This window comes from Cervus canadensis, chromosome X, assembly GCF_019320065.1.
Source record: "Cervus canadensis isolate Bull #8, Minnesota chromosome X, ASM1932006v1, whole genome shotgun sequence".
Classification (NCBI taxonomy): domain Eukaryota; kingdom Metazoa; phylum Chordata; class Mammalia; order Artiodactyla; family Cervidae; genus Cervus; species Cervus canadensis.
This window is the reverse complement of record NC_057419.1, coordinates 100,536,038-100,552,927: the sequence shown is the minus strand read 5'-3', so window position 1 is coordinate 100,552,927 and position 16,890 is coordinate 100,536,038. Positions and strand designations below refer to the sequence as shown.

Sequence of the window (16,890 nt, the reverse complement as noted above, 5' to 3'; positions counted from 1 at the left end):
ACCTGTGAAGTCTGAGAGGAGCAAGGACCAAGAGGATGCCATTGACCAAGGCCTCCAAGAGAAGTGCTGACCTCATCGTGTGAACCCAGGTCTGTCCAGATTGTCCCACCCCCAGCCAATTGTACTGCACTGCTGGTCTCCTCTGGTGATCACTTTGCTTTTGTGTTCTTGTTAACTGTTCATCCTCCCAGCACCCACCCCTCCACCTCTTTCTACCTAACTGCTAATTCCACAAGGGCAGGGACCATGTATAACTTTTGTTTTCGTCACTTCTTCGCCAGGACTCAGCTCAGTGCTTGGTTCACACTCAGTGTTCAATTTTAAAAAATGCCTTGAGTGATTTTATTCTGCGGTCATAACTCAGGCTCCTTGTACTAGTTTGCTCAGGATGCTGTAACAAAGTCCCATAGACTTGATAGCTTAAATAACAGAAATTTACCGTCTCCCAGTTCTAGAGGCTGGAAGTCTGAGATGAAAGGTTTGGCAAAGTCGGTTGCTCCTGAGGCCTCTTGCCTTGGCCTGTATACGGCCATCTTCTTCCCATGTCTTCACATGATCTTTCCTCTGTTCCTGTCTGTATCTTAATCTCTTCTTCTTATAAGGTCACCAGTCATATTCTATCAGGGACCACCCTATTGACCTCATTTAACATTAATGACCTCTTTAAAGACCCTACCTCTCAGTACAGTCACATTCTGAGGTACCGGAGGTCAGGATTTCAACATAGGAACTTGAAGAGGGGATATAGTTTATCCCATAATACTCTATTCATGGCAGACAGGAGTCTTTGTTGCCCCTTCTCCCAACCCTGAGCGCATCATACACACTCTGGAAAAGCTTGGGGGTGGACATCATGACTTCGCTGAGATTCTGGCAAATACAGGGGCACCTTGCCATTCTCAAACCACACCCCAGAGCAGGTGTTCCCCTGCCACAGATAGCTGTCAAAGGTCCCCACAGGGCAGGCGGACTTGGGAGAGGCAACATGGGCTTCAGAATGGTTTTCCCAGGGTCCCTCTGTGGAGAGTGATGGGCAGACCGAAAGCCTGAAGAATAGACAAAAATATTTGTGCCCTTTTAGATTTTTTTAAATAGACAAAAGCTGTTTTCATGAATCACAAGCCTAGCAGCTCCAGTAACAGTGGCTTTCAACAATTTCTCTGAAGAGCTCAAACTGCGTGATGGATTCAGTTTCACTGGGCTTTATGTACTGTAAAAATAGAGGCCCTAGAGGCTGGGTAACATTCGTATCATGATGGTTACACTTAATCACAGGAGCGCAGTGGGTGGGCTGGTGGATGCCAGCACCCCAGAGTCCTGGGACTCACTGGGCATAGAGGGAGGGGCGCTGGTGGAGTGCAATGTTTGCCAATCTGGGAGTGTCACTGCTTCCACTCTGGCCTTGGGACTCAAGAAGGGCCCTACCTGTTTGGAACTTTGGGCCTAGCTTGGTGGGGGAGGCATGAGACAAGAGATAGCAGCAGAGCATGCAGAACTTTCTGCTACAGGACAACCATGGGTCTGGAGGTGGAAGATGCCAGAGTAAACCTTCCTGAAGAAGCCACATCCAACCTCAAGCTTACAGGATGAGTATAAATCAGTAAGGCAAAGAGCATGAAAGACAACAAAACCAGGTAGAGGGACCTCACGTGAAGAGGCCTGAAGGCCAACAAGGCCATCATGTTTTTAAGGAAACAGGAAGCCAGGACAGCAGAAAGGGAAAGACTTGTGCAAGACTGGAAAGATAGAGGGAAGCCAGTCCACACAGGGCCCCTAGGCCATACTCGGCATTGTAGTCTTTACTCCCTGGATGATAGCCATAGCCTCCTACCTTATCTCTTTGACCCTGTTGAGCCTCTTCTCCATACAGCAGGCAGAGAGATTGTTTCAAATAGGCTTGCTCATGGCCTCTTGCTCCCACTGTTGCCAGAGTAAATCCCACATGGCAGTGGGCTTGGCTAGGTTGGTGAGACAGGCGACAGACAGAAGTAAACCACTCGGAAGATTTTTGCTCAAGCACTGAATTATATATTTAAGAAGTTGTATTAGGGCTCTCCAGATACAGAATGCATAGGAAATAAAGTTCTACAAATATAAATATATCTATCTATACATATAGAGATATAGAAAGATACTGATTTATCCTAAGGAATCACCTCATGCAATTGCAATTATGGAGTCTGGGAAGTCCCCCACAATATGCCTTCTGCTAGCTGGAGTCCTGGGAAAGCCAGTGGTGTGAGTTCTAGTTCAAAGGCAGGGGAAGACCAATGTACCAGCTCAAGTCCTCAGGCAGAGAGAGAAGGAAAGGGAAAGAGGAGGGTGTGTGTGTGTGTGTGTGTGTGTGTGTGTATGCCAAACAAGTTTCTCCTTCTTCTGCCTTTTGTTTCTTTGTAGGCCCTTCATGGATTATATGATGCCCACTTACATTGGGGAGGGCCATGTGTGTTACTTGGTTCACCAATTCACATGTTGATCTCATCTGGACACAGTTTCACAGACACATCCAGAATTCATGTTTAGCTAAATATCTGGACACCCTGTAGTCCGGTCAAGTTGACACACAAAATTAACCATCATCGAGGGAACAGAACCATGTACAGTGACAGACTAGGTTGTGAGAAGGTTGGGAGGACCCTCACATGTGAGTTTGGGGGCTCAGACAGTAGGATAGATGGTGAGCCATTCTCCTAGAAGGCTGAATAGGTTCACTTCCACTGGAGAAAAGTAGGTTGTGGCACGTTGAGTGTGTGGTGTGGAGTGTCTTAGGGGAATGAAAGAGGGAGGTCTAGGCTGAAACAGCAGATATTGGAGTCACTTGAGGTACCACGAAGATGCTAAATGAAGTCTGGGTATGGGCTTGATGGGCCAGGCAGGCACGAGATAACCATGGGAGTATAAAGTCCTGGAAAGCAAGGGAGGAGAGTGATTTTAGTAGAAGAGAGAGGACAGCGATACATAATGCTTCAAGGAAGTTGAGTAAGATGAGTAAGATGGATTGAGCTGTCAGGAGGACGTTGGTGACCTTGGCCTGGGGCACTTTTAGTTGAGTGGTGGGCCAGAGTCAGGTAAGGAGAGGAATGTCTGGGAGGTAAAAGGGTGGAGACAGAGTTGGGGCAACGCTTTCCAGGAGTTAGGTTTCCCTGGTGGCTCAGGGGGTAAAGTGTCTGCCTGCAATGAGGGAGACCCGGGCAATGATCCCTGGGTCAGGAAGATCCCCTGGAGAAGGAAATGGCAACCCACTCTGGTATTCTTGCCTGGAAAATCCCATGGACGGAGAAACCTTGTAGGCTCGAGCCCATGGGGTCACAAAGAGCCAGACACAACTGAGCGACTTCACTTTTCCAGGAGTTGAGAAATGATAGCAGCGCCAATCAGACAAAATACCATGGTAAGAGAGTTGGGTTCCTTAATATTTGTTTGTTTACCATTCAGGTCATTTTTATTCAATAATTATGAGTTTCTACCATGAGGGACACAGTGCAGTAAGTGCAGGGGAGACAGAGAGAGGCAAGCAAAGCCCACAAGGTCTCTGCCCTCACAGAACTGCTATCAAACGCTGAAAAGGATGTGGTGTTATTTTTGTGCTGGAGAATGATCCTGGAGAAGGGAGTAGCCAAACGCCCAGGAGGCTGCAGAGATAAGTCCCTGATAGAGCTGAAGCTGGGCACAAACACAAGGGCCACCAGCTCTGCCAAGGACTGCCTGCGGGCAGTGGGCAAATCCCACAGTGCCAGCCTCCAGTGAGAACTCTGCTAGAAGCTAAGTGCTTCACAGTCCATGTCCTCTTCCCTGCCATTTTCCTGTGGGATCACCAAGGTACATTGCCTAAGATCACACAGCCACTCTTGAGGAGCCATGGCAGGAGGGGCAGAGCAGCGGGATCGCAGAGCCTGGACTCTGACCCACCCCATCCTCCCTGGTGTGTCCTACTTGTGTTATGACTTGTCTGCTGGCCCTGTCTTGCCAGAGTAAAGGGCAGGGCAGAGTGGGTCAGGGGCAAGAGGATATTTCCTGAAACTCTCATGAGTCATTTCCTCCCTTGGACCTCCTCCTGTTCCGTCCTTGGGTCCTTGAGTTAAAGGCAGGGACATAGCCCCATGGATCTGCATCTAAGCCCTGTCTATGAATTGCTATGTGAACTGACTCACACCCTGGTCTGTCAAGGGCCCCATATTGTCTGTCTGTAAAATGGAGGACCCTGGGAAGAGGATCAGCTTTGTGGATCTTTAGAGACCTTGTCATTAGTTTGCCAGGCCTCTCTTTCACTTACCCGGAGTTATCCTCTCTGTGTCTTCCTCCAGGTCAGAGGGGCTGCCACTGGATGTGTTTTTGAGGCTTCAGTGTTTGCATCTTTACAGCACTTTTTCCACCTCTCCATTATTGTGGGCCATGTTCCTTTGGCCCCTGACTGTCTTGAATTCTACAGACACATCACATTTCTCTCACTGGATATGGAAACAATGGAAAGCAGGTGCAGTGCTCTGTGAGGAGTTACCTGACAGGCAAGGCCAAGGACTCTGTGAGGTCACCTGGTCCAACCTCATCCCTGGGGAATCAGGAAAGAAGTCCTTCCCCACCCATGACAAGGATTCCCTGCACCCAGGGGACTGATAGACAGTTGTCTATGCCCTCCGGGTTTTGGAATCTATTGACATCTTCCAGTGGAAGGGATTTGTGGGCCAATGGGGAGATGGAAAGGAAGAAGGAACTGTGGGGTGAGCAGTTGCTATGCTGGGCCAGGGTGGGGGAAGGGGGTAGAGGGTGGGCTTCCTGTCATCACACTTGCTCTTGGTCCTGCTTCTGTTCCACCTGCAGGGCAGTCCGGAGTTATGCTTTGGGCCATTAGCCAGCAGTTATCACCCTAAACTAGGTGGTTGCAGCTCCCCCTGACTTGTCCAGGCAGTCGCCCCTCACAGGAGGAGCTGAAGGGACCCAGAGCATCTCAGTGGTCCCCTTCTGCAGGTAGGCTCATCAACCAGGTCTGGGCCTGTGTCAGTGTCTTTAACTCACTTCTGCTGGAGCTGCTTCCCCCACACTCCCAGGGAAGCAGAATGTGGTAGTATTAAGGGCAGGACCGACACAAAACAATGCCCTGCTCCTGTCCCCATAGAGCCGTGGACTTCCAGCCCATCGATTTCTATCTGCCCTCGAGAGCAGGATCCCCATGAGGATGGGGACCTGGCCCCTAGTCCCAGAGCCTGACATGCAGGGAGGCTTTTTCAAGACGGTCCTTCTGGATGAGAGGAGCCCACATGTGAAAACCAAGGAGCCCCCTGTCGCTTCCTGTTGATGACTGTCCCCTGCCATTTATTTCCCTCTCTCTGCTCATGAAGTGGACCTCCTTCCCTGGGCCAGCTACCATCCCTGAAGTTTGCTTTCTGTCCTTCCTGTCTTTTTCTAAGGAATGGAGGGACATCTGCCAGGCTCTGGCTTGGGGAGGGCCCTGGGGCTCCAGGCATGACCTCAGTACCAGCTGCTTCCAGAAGCAGGAAGCAGAATTGTTTACAGGTTCCTAAGTTTCATTAGCAAGTAGAGAGGAAGCTCCCAGATGCCTGGAAGAACTGGGTTTGCAGCCAAAATCAGGCTCACTTGCTGGGGCTTGATATGGAGTTGCCTGAGACTCTGCTGTCCATGGAGTGGTGGGCAGCAGACCGTCACGCCCACTGGGTCTGAATGGCCTCTTCCATAGAATCCCAACATAAGAAAGGGCTTAAAGAGCACTGCTCTGGGTGAAGAGAGGCTGGAAGAACCCCACCACACTTCCCTGAAACCATGAAACTGGGAAGCTGAATTTCAGCCCCATCTTCCATGTGCAATGGGAAACTAAGGCTCAACACAGAGGAAGCAATTTGCCTAAGAAGCTCCAGCGTCAGAGGTAGGAGACACTTCCAGGTGTACTAACCCCAGGCCTCAGTTCTCACCACCTCCCACTTCTGCTTGCAAGCGAGGTGGGAGCAAGTAGCAGCCGTGGCTATCAGACCTCAAGCCATTCAGGAATCTCTCCATAGAGTGCGTGGCTGACTGAACAGCTGGGAGAGGCCAGTGGTTGGAAGCTATTGGTGGGGGCAGGTGGTTGAGCAGGCGAAAAAATAGACAGACACAAGACGGGGGCAGACAGGCAGACATGCAGGAAACAGCCTGAGGTGAACACTTGCTCTGTGGGGAGGGTGGGATTGGATGCTGTCTAGATTTCAACATGAACTTGTATGCAATTAACTGGATTTGTTTGCTCCCCAGTGGAGGCTCTACGCTCAGGATCTCCTTTAGGGAAAAAGATGATATGTTTTCTTTGGAGATGCTTAGCTTGAAGGAAGGGAGAGCTTTCACCCCCAACCCTTTCTGTTAATAAAATAGCTCTTATTTTAATAACGATTCAAGCCCTCCAGCAGTCAGTTCACAGGAAAGAAATACAGAAGATCAATAAACATATGAAAAATGCTCAGGTTTATTCATAATTAAAGCAATATAGATTCAAACAACAATGAGGTAGAGAGAATTTTTCACCCATCATAATGATGCCTTATGGAAAGTTTCACTGACAAGGCTGTGAGGAAACCAGCACTTTCTTCCCCTTGCTGAGGTCCCACTTGGTCCAGCCTCTTCAGAGGGAACAGTGTCAACAGCATTCTAAACTGTCAGCACGCGCACCCCAGAACCCCGCAATTCCACTCCTAGGCTCCAGCTCTACAAAAGCACGTTTGCAAAGAGGCCTGTCCAGGAATGTTCCTTGCTCCATTGTTTATAAGAAAGAAAGGCTCTAGACACCCCAACTGCCTGCGAGTACGTCAATAAACAGGACTGGGAAGACTCAGAGGGATTGGGTAGAGAGGGAGGTGGGAGGGGGGATTGGGATGGGGAATACATGTAAATCCATGGCTGATTCATGTCAATGTATGACAAAACCTACTACAATATTGTAAAGTAATTAGCCTCCAACTAATAAAAATAAATGAAAAAAAAATAAACAGGAGTGCAGCAAAATACTGTATTGTGTTCAAATGATGTGAGGCAGATTTGTTCTGACATGGGAGATCCCCAAGGCCCTCTGTTCACTTCAAAAAGTAAGTTTCAGAACAGCACGTACCGCAAATGTATGATCTCATTTGTGTAAAACACTGCAAACACACACACACACACACACACACACACACACACACACACATCTAAGCCAGATGTTCTCTGCGCCCCTCCTCCCTGCTCCCAGGTCATCAGTCTAACCTACAGCTGGGGGAGATATTTGGGTTCCCTGGCTCTGTTGTCTGGAAGCCTTCCACTAGGGTTGAGGTCTTCTACAGGCCACCACTCACACTCGGCCCTGGACCGTGTTCCTGGCCCCCTTAGATTTAGAATATTGCTCTGTACCTGGGTGCTCTCACTCTCTGGGCCCCTAAGATTGTCCAGCCAGACAGTGGGGCTTCTGGAAAATTTGGAATGAGAGTTTGGGGCAATTTCAGAAGGTAACTGTGGTGTTGGTGCCCAACCCAAGAGAGGCAGACACGTTAAGGTGGTGAAATGCCAAGGTTTCTGGGTGGCACTGGGGGCATAGGGATTGGGAACAAAGTCTCCCCACCCTCTTTGCTTGGATTTAGGTGGTAGGGTACTTTGCCACCAGGGGACAGTTCTGCATGCACCTGGACCTAGTGACCCAGTGCCCAGGAGTGACCCAGACACTCAGGGCCTAGGAGCCACCCGGGGGCTAGGGTCAAGGCCAGTTGGTAGTCAGAGAGGAATCTGATCTGAGGTCAAAAGTGCAAAGGCATACCCATACCTAGTGCTTCCCAGGTGGCACTAGAGGTAAAGAACCCACCTGCCAGTTCAGGAGACATAAGAGATGTGGTTCAATCCCTGGGTCAGGAAGATTCCCCAGAGAAGGAAATGGCAACCCACTCCAGTATTCATGCCTGGAGAATTCCATGGACAGAGGAGACTGATGGGCTACTGTCCAGGGGTTGCAAAGAGTTGGACACAGCCAAACAACTTAGCATGCACACACGTCCATACTTATTCAGCTCTGCTGACTTGACTGCTCTCAAGATCAGCCACCCTGTAGGGAGGAGACTATTAGTTCCATTTTCCAGTGGGGAGACTGAAGTCCAAAGAATTCAGTTCGTGTGGAGGATAGGCAGGGCATATAGCTACCACGTAAAATACAGGGTACCCAATTAAATGGGATACTTTTTTAGTGGACATACTTCCCAAATGTCACGTGTGTGAGTGTAAGTGTGAAGGAAAGGGACTGAACCTGGGTCTCCTGCATTGCAGGTGGATTCTTTACCATCTGAGCCTCCAGGGAAGCCCACACGTTGCTTACTTATGTTAAAAAGGGGGAAAAAAGCATTGTTTATTTGAAATTCAAAGCCAGTGGGCATCCTATATTTTTCTCTATTCAATCTGGCAACCCTGGCCTGCCAGAAACCCATGGCTGGTTCCTGCTTTGCAGGCTCCTAAGTCCCACAGAGCACACTTCTTTCTCCTAAGGTGACCCTTTGGAAAGCTCAGATTTCATCACAGCTGCTCCACCAGAGCTGGAAAGGGCTTCTCCTGGGCCCTCAGGAATGCAGGCAGGGCCTTTGTAAGCTCTGTTCTAGAGAGCTTGTTCCTAGCACTGAACAGGTGGAACCAGGGAGGGGGTTAGGCAACCCAGATCAGCCGCCCTCTCTAAGGGAGCTGGCCCCCCGCTTTCCTCTCCCTCACTGTTTCCTTCCTCCCTTCCTCTCCAGCACCCCCCGCCCCTGTCCTTCTCTCCCTCCCACCTGGCCCCAGTTGTGCTTGCTTTCTTTACAAATAGCCTCCTCTTCCTCAGGAGCTCTGAGGCTATTCCCAAGAGCTGAGGGTTCACCTTTGGTGTCTGTATGAGTCAGAACTTTCCAGAGAAATGGAACCAACAGGATGGATGTATGTGTATGTAGATGTGTTGTTGCACTCACTCACTGAGTCCTATTTGACTCTTTGCGACCCCATGGACTGTAGCCCACCAGGCTCCTCTGGCCTTGGGATTTCCCAGGCAAGAATACTGGAGTGGGTTGCCATTCCCTTCTCCAAGGGATCTTCCTGACCCAGGGATCAAACCTGAGTCTCCTGAACTGGCAGGTGGATTTTTTTTTTTACCACTGACCCACTATGCATATATGTGTGTGTAAAGAAAATTTTATTTAAAGAAATTGGCTCATGCCATCATAGAGCTAGCAAGGCCAAAATTTGCAGGACAAGTCAGCAGGCTGGAATGTTAGGGAGGGGTTGAGGTGTAGTCTTGAGCAGAATTTCTTCTCTGGGAAACCTCAGTCTTCGTTCTTAAGGCCTACAACTGATTGAATGAGGCCCATTCATGGTAACAAGGATACACAATGTCCTTTACTTAAAGTTCACTGATTATAGACATCAACAGCTACAAAAAAAAATGCCTTGATAGCAACATCTAGACCAGCACTTGATGGAATAACTGGACACCTTAGGCTAGCCACGTGGACCATAAACATGACCACTGAGGTCTATTCAGTAGGGAAGCTGAGGGAAAATTTGACTTAGAATAGGGAGTGCAGGGCTGGGGACACTGGGGTCTCCAGTAAGCAGGCCACTCTTCTCCTGCACATCCCTCCTTTGGTTCTCATGGTTCCTGTCCAGGGCATCAAAATCCATGTCCCTTGCCTGGGAACTCTGGATGGGGGAAGGCAGAATGCACTCTGTAGAGGATGCTTTCTGAAGGGGGCTGTGGCCTGGCTACTAGCCAGAGCTGGCCTTGCAGAAACCACGATGGGATCTAAACCTGCTTTGGCCACTGACTGGCTCTGGAGTCCTGTGCCAGCCCCTGCCTCTATCTAGAAATGAGGTCAAATTGGATGAGCTGAGAGCCAGGGCAGTTTTCCCAGGCAAAGATTCAGAGCCTATCACTTCTCCTAAGTTGCTTACAGAGTAGCAGAGAAGAAGATCTTGAACCCAGTCAGCAAGATACAGCAGGAACAGGAGGTGCTGGGTCCAAGGCTTGAACTCAAAGTGGGAGTCTGGCTCCACTCCCCGTGTCCAGATATATCTTCGTCAGAGAGCTGATTTCCCAAGCCTCCTCTGAGCCTTGGTCCCTGTGCATTCTTGGCCATTGCTTCCAAGTGGTGGTGATGGCAGGAGGAGCAGTCCCTAACCTCAAGGAAAAGATGCAAGTGCCAAAGGATGAAGACCTGCTTCTTGGAAGCTTTAGGGATAACCAAGAGTGCTCAGTGGCAGCAGGTGAGGATCCCCCGTAATGTTTTTTCCCTTGGGTGTTTGCACCTGTGCAGGTATGTTAGAAAATGCACAGATATGGCTAGGCAGAAGCACGCATGTGTGTTTGCATGTATTTGTGGGTACCTGTGTGGGGGGTAATGGGATTGATAAAGTGAGCCTTTTGTTGCGTGTGAAGGGGAAGGTGGGATGAACACCCCCCCCCCTCCATTGCAAGCAACCAGTGGGTCTTATTGCAAAACACTCAGTGGGCTCAATTTATAAGATCATTCAACGCAATTTTCTCTCCTAACCTTCCAGTACCTTCTTCTGCCCTTTAGAGTAAAGCTCATTACCGTGATCTACAAGATCCACATAAGGTCACCTCCTCAATATACTTCCTGCTGTGGCATGCTGACCCAGTCCACAGTGCCTTTAAGCTTCTCCTATAACATCCCAAGACTTTCTTCTTCACAGCCTTTGCACTAGGTGTTCCCTCTTTCCCCAGATTTTCTATGGCTGGACTGATTCTCTTTTAGGTCTCTGCCTCAATGTTGTTTCTGAAGTAGCCCCTTCCTTCTGTCTTGTTATCCTTTTTTTATTGTTTTGGGAGCATGCATCTCTTGATTTGCACTGATGGATTATTTCCTGTAACCCACCTCCCTCCTGCCACCCCTTTCTCTGTACACACACAATCAATTTTTTATTGCTGTGATCTTGTTTCTTGGCCATCGCTTGCTCTTTAAGAACCTAGCCCAGAGCTTGACACTCAGTAAATACTTACTATATTTTGAGTGCATGAAGAAATTGAGACCTGAGATTAGTAGAGACCAGTAGATGTCAGAGAATGAGTGTTGAGTGCTTCCTAAGATGTTGGGGGACCCTATCTTTTTTTGTGTGTGTTCTGTGCCCATAAAGCCTTGGGATAGCCTCTATGGGTGTTCCTTGGACCTCTGTTCTTCTCCCTAGAAATGAAGGAGCATATATCTCAGTTGCTGGGTGCTTCTCAGCGGCGACAGAAGGTGGATCCAAAGGCTGCTGGCTCTGCTGTGCTTTGGAATATGGCTGCAAACCAGTCCAAGAAGGTGGTACTGTATGGCCCTTGGTGGCTAGCTTGAGTTTGGGGGAGGTTGCTACAGTTGTAGCAGCTCTGGGATGGAGATGGTAGGTCAAGCAGGGCAGATGTTGACTTTGGGGGAGGGACAAAGCTCCGGTGTACTGGGCAGGCAAATGAGGGCAGCAAGGTCTGGTAAGAGATCATGGCCATTCTTTGTTAGTTCAACCTTGAGGGTCCAGAATGTCTGAAACAAACATTGCTTGGGGAGTACGAATCTACTTTCTTTTACTAATAAATGAGTAAATATATCTTTATTTGAATCTCTATATGTATATCTGTATATATCTATGTGCTATGTCTACTTCTTTCTATATATATATATTTCTATATAGAAATATGCAAAAGTATAAAAATCATTATATATATTTATATATATTTATATATATATATATATATATATTGCTGCTGTTTAGTCCCTAAGTTGTGTCTGACTTTTTGAATCCCCATGGACTGCAGCATGTCAGGTTTCCCTGTCCTCCACTATCTCCCAGAATTTGCTCTAATTTATGTCCGTTGAGTCAGTGATGCTATCTAACCATCTCATCCTCTGCTGCTCCCTTCTCCTTTTCCCTTTAATCTTTCCCAACATTAGGGTCTTTTCCAGTGAGTTGGCTGTTTGCATCAGATGGCCAAAGTACTATAGATTCAGCAACAGTCCTTCCAATGAATATTCAGGGTTGTGTATATATATATATATATATATATATATATAAGCTTATATAATATAAGCATATATAAATATAGATATACATGTATCTATATCTATCTCAGGGCTGGGACTAGGGTAAGGCAAGTGAAATGCCTATGCTCTCCGGCTACTAGGAAATCCAGTCAATTGAATCTGAGCATTTTGTAGCCAATCCTTTAAGTTACATTCTATATAAGTGAGGAAATGTTCTAGAAAAAATGGTAGCTATATTGTTGCAAAGGGTATTGGGGAAAGGCAACCATTTTGGAGAAGAGGAAGTCCTGACTCTTCTCGGGAATCACATGAATCCCTGAGTGTCATCCTTCTGTAGCCAATCCTTTTAACTACATTCACCTTGGGTGACAAAAAATTTTAGAAACATAGTTGTTATACCATTGCAACATTTACTGGGAAAAGGCAACACCTTAGGAGAGGAGGGAGACCAGGAAATCATGTGAGTCTCATGTTTTGTAGCCCATCTAATAAGGAAGCTACTTTTGCTGCAGATGGGGGCAGTTTTAGAAACATGGTTGATATACTGTTGCAAAGGTTATAGGAGGTAGAGGGAAGGCAAACTGACTGGGGAGGCAGGGAGACCTGATGTTATAGAAAATCAGCTGAGTTACATTTTGTTCCATTGTAAGGAATTTTTAAAATTATACTAACCATTTGAGGGAATGTTGTAGAGAAAATGGTGGCCATGTTGTTGCATTCAGTTCAGTTCAGTTCAGTCGCTCAGTCGTGTCCGACTCAGTGTGACCCCATGAACCGCAGCACGCCAGGCCTCTCTGTCCATCACCAACTCCTGGAGGTTACCCAAACTCATGTCCATTGAGTTGGTGATGCCATCCAGCCACCTCATCTTCTATCGTCCCTTTCTCCTCCTGCCTTCAATCTTTCCCAACATCAGGGTCTTTTCAGATGAGTCAACTCTTTGCATCAGGTGGCCAAAATATTGGAGTTTCAGCTTTGACATCAGTCCTTCCAATGAACACCAGGACTAATCTTTAGGATGGATGGTTGGATCTCCTTGCAGTCCAAGGGACTCTCAAGAGTCTTCTCCAATACCACAGTTCAAAAGCATCAATTCTTCTGCACTCAGCTTTCTTTCTAGTCCAACTCTTACATCCATACACGACTACTGGAAAAACCATAGCCTTGACTAGATGGACCTTTGTTGGCAAAGTAATGTCTCTGCTTTTTAATATGCTGTCTAGGTTGGTCATAACTTTCCTTCCAAGGAGTAAGCGTCTTTTAATTTCATGGCTGCAATCACCATCTGCGGTGCTTTTGGAGCCCAGAAAAATAAAGTCAGCCACTGTTTCCCCATCTATTTGCCATGAAGTGATGGGACCAGATGCCATGATCTTAGTTTTCTGAATGTTGAGCTTTAAGCCAACTTTTTTACTCTCCTCTTTCACTTTCATCAAGAGGCTCTTTAGTTCTTCTTCACTTTCTGCCATATCTTCTTCATTGTATTAAATATGGGGAAAAGGCGGCCATTTTGAGGAGGAGGGAAACCTGATTGTTTCATGAAATCACTTAAGTCTAGTAGTTCTGTGGCTGATTCTGTTAGCTATATTCACCTTGGATGTGGGCAAGCTGCTTATGTTCTAACTGTGATATAGAAGGTGGGGGCACTGAGGGGGACTTAATTAATCTCTAGATTAATTAGAGTTGCCTGTCAGGACCAGAGGAATATACCTTTAAAAAATAGAGTCCTTATATTGATTTTAGAAATTAAATTTAGACATTTAGAATTAAATGTATCAATTCTCTATATTTATTCATCATTTATTTTTGAGTAAAATGTTAATGGAATGCTACTGCCTCTGAGAGAACCACAACATGAAAGAACAAAAAAATCATAATACTACTCTGCTCATTTGGGAAAAAAGATGTAGTGTGCCTTAAAATATATATGAAAATAAAAATAACATTTTTGGAAATAATTGACAGAGGGAAGCTGGACTTGCTGCAATTCATAGATTTTAAAAATCCCCACCAAATGTAAATAAAAATCTGATGTTTTGCAATGTATATAACTCTAAGTAGTGAGTTTCTAAAATTAAAAAGAAAAGATCAAAAAGACAACTCCTTTGGACAGTTAGACCTGTCACATGATTGGTGATCACAAATTATCATTGGGCTTGCATATGTTGTTAAATTCAATCTTATGATATTGATATGTTAAAAATAAAATATTTTATCTCAAACAAACAAACAACACATCCTACTCACTCATCCTTATTTTGCCTTCAACTCTCTCAAAAAGCATTTTCTCCTTCTGATCCCAATCTATAAGAAAATCAAGGGGGTGGCGTGGAAATTGTTCTAGGAGAGACTCTCCATCTAAGTCGTTATATTCCTGGAGTCTTCCTGACACACACTGTCCTTATAATGCTGTTTTTGAAGTATCTTACTGCTTGCAATGCAGGAGACGCAGGTTTGATCCCTGGGTCAGGAAGATCGCCTGGAGGAGGAAATGACAACTCACTCTTGAAGTCTTGCCTGGAGAGCCCCAGGAGCCTGGTGGAGGTGGGGTGGTGGCAGGTAGCCAACTTGTGTAACTCCCAGGCTCTCCTGATTCCAGAGGATCAGGCACCACGTGACTCCCAATGGGGTGCGCTGATGCTCCCAGACAAAGTATGGGCTCAAGCAGGATACTTCGACTGATGGTTCCTTTCCCTAGGGGACGCAGCTGCGGGGAGTTGGAGTGGCGGGAGAACAAGGCCATGGCGGTGCCCGACCCCAGGAGAATCCTGGCGGCTCCCAGGGCATGAGGTCCCAGTATGAGCGGTAAGAAGGATCCCATGGACCCTGCGGGAGAGAAAGGCCGGGGCTTTTTGGGCAGGGACGCAGGGAGCTGGCAAGCAGACTACCCAGGAGGGAGCAGTGAACAGCTGGCCATGCTTGGAGTATGGGGGCTCTGTTGCCTCCTCACCACAGCCATAGAGTCCCCTGGCCCCTTGCCCATTCAGGGCCTCCTAGCATCCCACAGCTGGGCCAGCTCTCAGCTCTCAGGCCTCAGGACCTGTGACCAGAGAAGGGGAGAGCTCCAGGCGGACAGACTCATGGTCCAGAGGAGTCCACAACCTTACCCATCTGCCTTTATGGCTCTCCTGGGACCACCAGAGGCTCTGACTCTCTGTGTTTCATCTCCCATCAGCCGACAGTTAAATACGCTGGCTGAGATTGGTCTGGAAGAGCTCAATGAGCTGGAGATGGAGATCATGAGAAGACAGGTGAGTGTCTGATTGCCAGGGACCCACTTGAAGGTGGGAGGCAGAATCATGGTGTCTTGGGTGGGTGGGTCTACCCACCTTGAGGATACCCAGACTCTCCAATCGTATTCACCTTCTAGCAGTGGAAGCGAAGTCAGGCTTGCTTTCCCTTCACCCAGGCTTTTTGTCTCCAGTGTCCTATCTTGAGGCCTAGACTCAACTCCATCTCTCTGCCTGACATGTGGGAAGGGAGAAGGGAGGAGAAGAGGAGGAAGAGGGGACATCAGAGGATAAGAGAAGTTTATTCATAGAGAGTGATGCCAAGAGGTCTGAGCCAGGGGTCATGTTCATTCAGGCCAAGTTCAGGTCTCCTTGGTTTGAGACCCCAGCAGGCATGGGCATGGGCAGGAGGGATGTCTTCCCTGGTGGCTCTCTCTGGCCTTGCATGTCACCCCATCCCGAAGCCCTCACTCTGGTGCTGCTGCCCCCATCCCCTTCCCTGGCTCCCACCAGCACAGCTGGGGTGGGCTGGCTTCTTCCAGACAATGGGAAGACCTGGTGATGGTGGGGGCAAGGTGGTGGGGACTGAGAACACAGACAGCCCAGTTTCTGGGTTCCACTGGGCCCACCCCCAGCCCCTGGTCAGCTGCTCTGCCTGCTTCTTGCCCAGAGGCCCTTTTCCTCCCAAAGCTCAGCAGAGGCCCTTCTTGGTCTAAAGTCATATTTTCCCCTCATTGGTGTGCTGTGGACTTCCCTAGAAGAACCTTGTTCACCAGCCAGCTCTGGTCTCTCTGCAGCTGTTCATGATCACTGAGCGTCTACGCGACCTGGAGGACCAGAGTGCCACTTGGCGCCAACGGGAGGTGCTGTTATTCACCATGCTGCTGTCTTCCTGCATCACCAACCTCTGGCTGTGGATGCGCCAGTGATGCTTCCTGCCGGTCCGCCGTGCAGCTGGAGCCCTTCAGTCCTCCCCTTCTTCCCTTCTTTTCCTCAGCCACCTCTGCCCATCCTCCTTCTAACTTTCAGCAGCCTTCAACAGCATCACGACCATTTTCCACCTCTGCCTGAGGGAAGCCCTAGCTGCTGGGAGGTGGAGGAAGTGTAGAATCGTGAAGGTCAGAATGCGCTGAGATCCAGCCTCCTTGCAGGGAGAGAATGGTGGTTTCCGGTCCCCACAGTAACAGCAGTGGTAGGTGCTTCCTCCTTCCCTGTCAGGGATCCATGGTGACCATCTTGGAGCTAGACCTTGCCTCTGGGCCCTCAGTGTCTCTTTTGTTCTACCTTTGGCAGGGGCTTGGCTGTGTCTTCCCTGTTTTCTTCAATGGTGTGCTCAGGGCTCTGCACATAGAATGTTCTCAATAAAAGTTCAGTTATAGCAGCAAACCCTGGTGACTGAGTTTCTTTCATCCAGGACTCACGTGGGGACAGCCCCTCTGGACAAAATCCTTGGTTCCTCCTTCCCAGGCTCCTCCTGCCTCTCCATTGCCAGCCCAGGTGGGGGAGGCACTCCTTAGGGGCAGAGTTTGGTAAAGCCCTTCCTGTGGGACTCCTGCCGGCAAATGCTTATGGGGATATGGTTTTGCAGCAGCAGCTTGTCCTGGTTGGACATTACAGGGACTTAGTCAGAGAAATCTCCTGGATAGGACCACAGACTTTTCCATGTG

General features: G+C 48.3%; 1 protein-coding gene across 2 annotated transcripts; it reads left to right on the top strand.

Moving 5' to 3' along the window:
* The first annotated feature begins 10,024 nt into the window (after positions 1-10,024).
* On the top strand, positions 10,025-16,609 carry FATE1 (fetal and adult testis expressed 1). 2 transcript variants are annotated; one of them, XM_043459359.1, is made up of 5 exons: positions 10,025-10,221; positions 11,164-11,282; positions 14,692-14,798; positions 15,169-15,244; positions 16,021-16,609. In XM_043459359.1, the coding sequence occupies exons 1-5, from the start codon at positions 10,113-10,115 to the stop codon at positions 16,150-16,152; spliced, it is 543 nt and encodes a 180-aa protein (XP_043315294.1). In that variant the 5' UTR covers positions 10,025-10,112; the 3' UTR covers positions 16,153-16,609. The 2 variants fall into 2 exon arrangements, with proteins under 2 accessions (XP_043315294.1, XP_043315295.1); XM_043459360.1 differs by having other exon boundaries at positions 10,036-10,221; positions 11,164-11,279.
* The last annotated feature ends 281 nt before the right edge of the window (positions 16,610-16,890 follow it).

Excerpts from the sequence above, each read along its gene's own strand:
- FATE1 (XM_043459359.1), top strand. The coding sequence starts at position 10,113 with ATGGCAGGAGGAGCAGTCCCTAACCTCAAGGAAAAGATGCAAGTGCCA. Across the intron at positions 14,799-15,168 it reads ATGAGGTCCCAGTATGAGCG|CCGACAGTTAAATACGCTGG; the intron begins GTAAGAAGGATC and ends ATCTCCCATCAG. Across the intron at positions 15,245-16,020 it reads TGGAGATCATGAGAAGACAG|CTGTTCATGATCACTGAGCG; the intron begins GTGAGTGTCTGA and ends GTCTCTCTGCAG.